General features: G+C 40.8%; 1 protein-coding gene across 3 annotated transcripts in view; it reads right to left on the bottom strand.

Moving 5' to 3' along the window:
- The window catches only part of tbc1d14 (TBC1 domain family, member 14), a 72,600-nt gene extending 64,449 nt beyond the window's left edge, over positions 1-8,151 (bottom strand). Inside the window, exons 1-3 of one of the 3 annotated variants that reach the window (XM_037112182.1) lie at positions 8,060-8,151; positions 7,576-7,733; positions 3,489-4,272 (exon numbers count right to left, since the gene is read on the bottom strand). In XM_037112182.1, coding sequence (XP_036968077.1) covers positions 3,489-4,272; positions 7,576-7,624 — 833 coding nt within the window. In that variant the 5' untranslated portion in view covers positions 7,625-7,733; positions 8,060-8,151. Of the gene's footprint in view, positions 1-3,488; positions 4,273-7,575; positions 7,793-7,887 lie in introns of all 3 variants that reach the window. The other 2 variants (XM_037112184.1, XM_037112183.1) reach the window with 2 other exon arrangements.
- Between the last annotated feature and the right edge of the window lie 177 nt (positions 8,152-8,328).

The raw sequence follows: 8,328 nt of genomic DNA on the forward strand, positions 1-8,328 counted from the left end.
TAATGCAATTGGTTCATTAAACATATTTGTGGTTTTCACAGTAAAAAAATCAAACTTTTTCCTACTCTAATTTTATGTTATTTTGTGATTTTAGGTCCATATTGTTAATATAGTATGTCAAAATTAAAAAAATAACTGTACAGCCACACATGTGAGGTTGTGCTGAAAATAATGACACCAAACAAGGCAATGTAAATAGTTTTTAGGGTGAAATATAATGGCATAATCAAAAATAGTCAAAAACAGCCAATTATATCCCTGACGTCCCACCTTCAAACACAACATCATTTGGCCATCCATGAAAAAGCAACTTAACCTCCCACTTTTCTATAGGAATACATGCTTCCTACGGGCAATGCACTGGTTTCTTGTATATGAAGGAATGGAGTAGAACACAAGGTCTATTCACAGATGACTTGTTACATTTTATCTCACATCCAGATATCTCTCTACCCGCCATGTTGTCTCTACTGAACGAGTCTAGCCAGTTCTCAGGATACAAATTAAATTTGAACAAATCTTAACTTTTCCCGGTCAGTGAGGGGATGCCAGCATCAGACTACTCCAACTTCCCTTTTAGGATTGTGGAAAACAAATTCACTTACCTTGGTATTACAGTTACGAAAAAGCACAAGTGTCTTTTCAAAGAAAACTTCCTTACTTTGCTAAAACACACAAGACAATTCCTGACAGTGGTCACCCCTTTCTACGTCCCTGGTTGGCCGAATTAATTCCATTAAAATTAATAATCTCCCTAAATGTTTGTATTTTGATTTTGATACATTAGATTCTTTTATATCATCCTGTATATGGAAAAGAAAGCGCCCTCAGCTAAATAAGGCCCATCTTCAAAGGCCTAAGGGAGAGAAGGGAAGGAATTTTCATTTTTATTATTGGGCAACCTACATTTGCTGTCTTGCGTTCTGGTCAAATTTTCACAATCGATCTGACTGCCCTTCATGGGTGGCAGTGGAGTTGGGTTCTGCTAAAAACTTTTCAGTTCCAGCACTTGAATCTAAACTTCCTCTCCCACCAAATAAACTTTTCTTTCTTTACTTCAACATTTAGGGTGTGGGCTTAGTTCAGGAGACACTTTGGCTTCTCTGATTTTTGCCTCTCAATTGCCATTTTTGCCAATCATCTTTTTCAGCCCTCTTTACTGGACCCAATATTCCAGGAATGGCAGAGACTGGGTATTGAGCATTTTTTCATAAATAATAGTTTTGTATCATTTGAGCAACTAACTGAAAAGTTCAGTCTCCAAAAGTCTCACTTTTTCAGGTATCTACAAATAAGACACTTTCTTTGCTGTCAGATACCAAGCTTCCCTTAGACATGTGAACATTGCTGATGCACTTCTCAATTTACAGCCATCTCACAGGGGTTTGAGCTCCATAATCTATAACTAGTGCAGTGCCCAGTGGAAATATGTATTCCTATAGAAAAGTGGGAGGTTAAGTAGCTTTTTAATGGAGGGCCAAATGAGGCTGTGTTTGAAGGTGGAACGTAAGGGATATTTAGGTTTGTTGTAAAATCTGACATTCCAGGGTATAATTGGCCGTTTCTGACTATTTTTGATTTTGCCATTACATTTCACCTTAAAAACTATTTACTTGGTGTCATTATTTTCATCACAACCACACATGTGACTGTACAATTATTTTTTTTATTTTGACAAACTGTATTAACACAATGAACCTAAAATCACAAAAAAAAAAAACATAAAAAAATCAGAGTAGAAAAAGTAGCATTTTTTTACTGTGAAAACCACAAATGTGTTTAACAAACCATTCTTTATTACATATAATGCAAATATAAATTGTTTTTTGCTAAATACGTGTATACATTTTAAATATTTACAAAGTTATATGTAACTATTTACATTTAAATGCTGGCAATGCTTACGTCTGCCCGAGCTCCTTCCAGCTGAATGAAGAGCTGCACTGCCTGCTCCACATTTAGCAGTGTCACGAGGGGTAGTAACTTCTCCCCGAGTCATTGTATTTTTGAAGTGTTCCTAGTCAAATAGGCGGTGCACAGCCGATTGCGACTGGAACGCCCATTAATGTGACTGTCTCTACAGGAGAAGAGACCTCTTGACAGGGCCTGAAGGAGGGGCCTGCACTGAGTTGAATATTGGGAGCACCTGGGGTGGTTGGTTAACGGAGGGGCGGGGCTTCTACAGGTTATATAGGAAGGCCTCAGTTCAGAAGAGCTCTCTTTGGTCATGTGGGGAAGAAGACCATCCAGCTCTGCCCTTAAAGTTGTTTGTGTAGTGTTCTTTTCAGCCATTTTGCCTCAGTTTGTATTTTTGCTTTGGTCCAGGCCTGGTAACAATTAAACATTATTTTGCTCTGCACATCTGCCTCCTGCCTGTTCCTGACATCCTGAGGAGAATTTTTCTGACTTTTACTCGAGCTACACTCCCACTGGGTAACAAGTAGTCTCCTCATTGTTTTGACTCATGAAACAAAAAAACGACTCCACTACACACTACATAACACACTAACTATACACGCCAAACACGCTAAATGTCACAAATCTCTCAACTCTCAATATCGCTGTCTCTCCCGCTGTCTCTACACACATCGTCGTTGCCTGTCATTCATCCGCCTCTGTCCCTCCCACAACTTCCCATTCCTCAACAACCAAACATGTGGCTTGGACACTTTCGTGACAAAAGCCTGTTTTTACTGTTTCTTCCTGCACCAGACACAAAGCAAACGTGACGGCAATGATCACGAAAAAGCGTGGCAGACATTAAATCCGGTTTTGGACCTGCCGGTGCATCCGTCGACTTGGGACTAGGGCCACGTGGGTGGTCTAGCAGCTAGCAGCTAGCTACACACGAACATCCACAGATTTCAATTCTACTTTGTTGTCCGCGCGTCTCCGGATCTCAGAACGGGACTTAACCGCCGGCAAAATCCCAGTCCAGCTCGCGCCAGTGCAGGTATAAATCTGCCTGGTTCTTACGGTATGTCGTGGGTTTGAGCTCTGCAGTGATTGTCTCTGGTGCGCACGTGGCTGTGGTGGCTCTGGTGGACAATGCTCACGGAATTTGTAAAGCATTTATGAAATAATTTATTAAGGGTATCATTGTAGTCCAAACAAATCTGACGTGGCACACCCTTGAACCACGCAGCAGCCATGTTGAAACTCTCAGGTCACAGCGTAGAAGAGGTGACAGGAGACGAAAAATGGAGGGGCACGGTGATTGTACAGAGCAAAGTGGATCAAAAGTGTGGCAAGTTAACAGACATCCGGGGTGGAGCAATGACGCTAATTTTACGATAATGGTGGTTAATGCTTGAGGCTTCAAACAACTTTCAGCCAGCCAAGAACTATGGAGTTACAGAGAGTAACGTCCGAAGATAGATTTTTCTGAAGATTAGTCTTGAAAAGAGAGGTCGTCCTGTATTCGGGTCAATACAGTATGAGTTATCCTTTAAACAGACATATATATTGTGAACCATATCTGAACTTACTTGTTGAATAAACTTGCCAGAGGTCCCAGTTTCTTCTGCCTGCCATTCTCTTGCTGTTGTGTGACTCCTGACCCCGGATTAGGTCTTACAGGTCTCCATAAATCTCTAGGGTCTCCCGGTGTCGATGATAGCGTCACGTCTGAGAAGTGAGAGCTGCCGCTGTCATCCGTCTCTAAAGTAACAATGGCACTGGAGTCTGAGGTGACAGTGAAATCCAAAATGTCTTCATTGGAGACCGACAGCTCAGTGCTCATGCTGGATACGCTGCACACAGAGATATCATCACTGCGGTTCAAGGCTCCACCCCCAATGCTCATCCCCGCTGTGGCGGATAATCTGAGGTTGGGGCTGAAGAGGCGGATGGAGTCATACCCGCTGCGGGGAAAGGTGGAGGATTTACGGATGGAGTTGCCATCAGAGGGATCATCATCTAAGGGTAAAGTTGCAGGAGAGTCGTGACTGGAGTCCAGGATGAGGCCTCCATTATCTGTGCCTTGGTGGCTGTGGAGGATGGGTTCTGGAGGGTTGATCTCCAGAGTCGGGATACCAGAGTCCTGGGAAGACAAGCTGTGGCAGTCCTGGCTCATGTCTGAGTAGCTTTTCTGTGGGCTGCTGTAGTAGATGGGAGTAGAGGAGCAAGATGGCTTGTAACTGGGCAGGACAAGTTCACTGTGCAGGACCATGCTGGGCTTGTGGTGGTGGAGGTTGATATGATCGTGAAGATCAGTAGCAGTCTGGTCTTTCTCTACACAGCCGTTCTCCACCATGGTTCCACCAGACACACCTTCAAATGAATAGCAAATGAGATCAGTATTGACCAGTATTTAATTAACTAAAAGAAATAAAAGTTGAATTGTTGTTGCAATTTAAGACATTTACAAGGAAACAATTCCTGCTGGTGCTTATGTAACCTGAGCTCAAAGGGAGAGCAACCTTTTCACCCATCAAGGCCCCTAAAATGTAGACTGACCTGCTACAAAGAAATCCACTTAGCCATCTAGATTTTACTGATTTACAGGTTTCTATCATCGGCTCTTCACTTGTCTTGTATAATTTTTTTTTTTTTTTTTAAAGAAGGTATGTGGAGTTTTAACCACTTTAGGCATTATCAAGTGATGGTTTTATCAATTAGACTTTATTGGTGTCACATCTTTCATACAGGTAAGTGCAATTCAGAGTGTTTTGCAGATGACTGACAATCTAATAAGACAGCGCAAATACAACTTTAACAATTCGAAAAATAAAACCAATAGATTTTAAATTGTAATAGCTAAAATAAATATTAGATTAAAACAATTAAAAGGACAGGCTTTAAAACAAATACAGTTCAACAGCTGGACTACAGAGGTTAGTTTTATAATCAAAGAAAAGCAACAACTTGAGCTGCACTTATTAGACAGAATGTTCCCATTGGCTCAGAGCATGACAACAAAGATTTTATTTTGTACTTCATGACTAAAAGAAGCAACAAAGAAAGTGAAGGCTTTCTTGTTACATAAATTGAAAGTTTTCAAAATATTGTCTTAAATTGAAATTTCAGGTGTTTTCTGTCAGCATATCAATTATATCATATGCCTCAATTGTGTATCCTGGTGAGAAATACTGAATGTTATCACAGGGTCACTCCAATTCTAAAATCTAATGCATGTATTTTGTGGTATCTTATTGTGATTTCATGTCTCTGTAATGACCTTGCTGTGCCATAGTTCTTATTTTAGCTTGTGTCATTGTACCTGTAGACCTGCATTATTGTGTAATATTAATTGATCCTCTGAGCTACATTTCAAGTCATCTTATGCACACATGGAATATATTCCTACACAAATTATTGCTTAATCATATCTCCACAAACAAAGTGCAATTACTGCGTAAGACATACACGATGCAGAAAAAGGGGTCAAAGGGTGATCTGTAGGAGGAGCACAGAGCTCCCAGGACCACCTTAGATGCTTAGTTTCAGCCCAAATTTTGCACAATTGCCTGTTTTGCACAACATATGTGATCTTGTGTATGACAACAGCAGTTCTTCTTAATACAATATTAATAAAGGTGGCTTCTAATTAACCAGGGCATCAGATAAGATGAATGTAGAAGCTTTGTGAAGTGAAAACTAATCCCACAAGAACCAGGCTGTAACTGGAGTCTGTACTGTAATGTGAACAGGGCCCAAGTTGGGCTGTATCATGATTTAACACCAGCAGGAAAGCTAAGGTAAAGCAAGAATGTCTGGGTAGAGCTCATGAATCTTATGTACAGAGACACACTGGCTGGTACACAGTTAGAATTTCTGCTGCTTCAGATATATATATTTTTTGTAGGTTTAATATCACGGGCGAATGGCGAATTTAAGTTGCACAAAGTGAAAACACTACACCCCAAGTTATCTTGAAATCATTGTTGTCATTACTGCTATCTGAATAATTTCTACAAGTCACCATTTAAGTCAAGTGACTGAAATCCTCGTCATCCTATTCAAAGGTTGCAACAGGCGACTCATCGAACCGGAGTGAAGTTAGTTTTAGGTTGAATACTCAGCAGATATTCACTCGGGTCCAGCCGCAACTTTACTGGGGTTCGCCCAGTGTTAGCAGCAGGAGGACGGTTAGCTCACCTCCCAGAGCCTTGCGCTGAATAGCTGGAAACTGATTTAGGGACTGTCATTAAATTACTTAGCATAAATATATTAATACAAAATAATTGCAGTTTGTTCAATATCTTCCATGTCATGTGGCCCAGTGACTCTAGTCCAGCAGATTGTATTAGTAAACTGGACGAATGAGACACAGCTCTTTTTTTGTATTTTAGTGCTTCTATGTACTCTATTTTATGTGAATATTAATATTCAGATTATATGCAGAAATTATGATTTTCACAAAACACTTTTGAGGTGAACTCTGAACACAGAGCCTAATGCCAACAAAGCCAGATTCTTAGCTGAGCCCCTGACCTGCAGGTTGTCATGTGAGGCTGGTAGACTTTGTCCCAAAACACTACAAGAGGTTGTTCCTGTGCCACTGAAAATAATCTACAACCAGAGGTTACCAATAAATGTCAGAAAAGAAAAGCAGTTTAATTTTAGTCGGATGGACTTTGTCTGATATGCATTATATACGCATGGAAATGCAATGTCACTCATCAGGTTTGACAACCACATTACACACATTAGCAGTCAACTGTAAGCCACACCAGCATAAACATGCATGCTTTTGTTTTTATTGTCATGATGAATGGCCAAGTTTGCTGTGAGTACCTAATTAACTGTGACACCCATTTTAGTAACACACACACAGTTTGCTCTGTGAGTCATGATGCTGTTATGATTAGGCAGGCATCGTGAGGAAATACATCATCTTTGGTAAGAGAACATCACAGATTGTGCAATTTGGGTTAAAACGCATTACACTTCCTCAGCCAAACATTGGAATGCTTATAGTACAGGGCAGGTTCCTGGTTATTAGCTTAAATGTATCTGTGAGCCTCTTTTCAGTTCAGTTGCATTTGTTTTTAACTAATCAAATGTTTAATCTCATGACATTTTCAATGTTTGGAACAATTTTCTAGCCACTCTCCTACAAGTACATCTGGCGGGACGGTGGTGAACAATGAACTAGTCCCAGCACAGAAAGGTTCCAAATTGAAGACTGGGTTCAACAGTTCACAAAGATTGCGAGTCATGGTTGATCAACTCTTGGGTTAAATGTACCACTATCTCAGCAATTGTCTCTTGATACTTTAAATGTAAGCCGAATAAGGACAAAGTTCTGGCAGACTTAAAGCCGGGGTTTATACAAGTCACAAAATGAAGGTGTACTGTTTGGTCAAAAAGTAAGTTTTATTTAATCTGTAGCACATCAAAATGTATGCCGAATTGAAGACTGGCTTTGAATAATTCCAAAAACGCTGTTTCGTGTTTAAATGGAAGTAGAAATTTACAATATCCTTGGCTGAATTTGACTTCCAATATTTTTGAAGGCAGTATGGCGTGACCTCTGATGTTCAATGGAGAGCAGCACATACATAGTTTAAGTTGTGTGTCAAACATGGCATATACAAGGGAGACCTGTGATAGCGCATCCCAGTCACCTACCGCGGCGGCTGTCCCTCCGATCCTGGGTAGCGAGTGTCGTGTTCGCCATGCAGCCGATTGATGCTACAGGTGGGTGGCAGGTAGCCGCCAGCCAGGGCGGTCCATGATGATGCTGTGACTACTGTTTTACCACCATCACTTCTGTCTTCTCAGCGCAGCTTGGTGTACAAAACAGCACCAGTATAAGGTCAATTATCGGGACAAACACGTGATTCACCTATACATAAAAAATAAAGGGCCCTAGTAAACATAAACACCACGTCGAAGCGGACTTGCTTGCCAGGAGTGCACTTGCTGTGGACGTCAACTCACCGCTTTTACCAGCGCTTCCTCAAGTACAACCAAATTAAAGTTTTAAACGCGATAGACATGTTTCGCTCCCACAGCATCACTGCTGGACAGAAAAAAAAACTTCTACGGTGTTTAGCCAGTTAAATTAGCACGGAAATATATACGTTTGTCCGGTATTGTTAACATTTCGTACCTGCCTTGAAGCTTCCGCCGCCATTTTAAAACAAACTTGTACCGTGAGTGCAGCGCAATCGAGTCAAGAATGTTCAGCGTCGATGGATTCACCTGTTTGGACATGAAGGCATTAATAATCGACTTCGCAACCTGAGCACCTACAGTATGACAACATGTAGACGTTTTGGTTAGAGTTATCCCGTACACTAGAGTTGTTCCATTTTAAATGCGTTAAATTACTGTTGTTACGGTTAAAATTTTACTGTAAATATTGTATTGTTTAATTGT

This window comes from Acanthopagrus latus, chromosome 10, assembly GCF_904848185.1.
Source record: "Acanthopagrus latus isolate v.2019 chromosome 10, fAcaLat1.1, whole genome shotgun sequence".
NCBI classification, from domain to species: Eukaryota; Metazoa; Chordata; class Actinopteri; order Spariformes; family Sparidae; genus Acanthopagrus; species Acanthopagrus latus.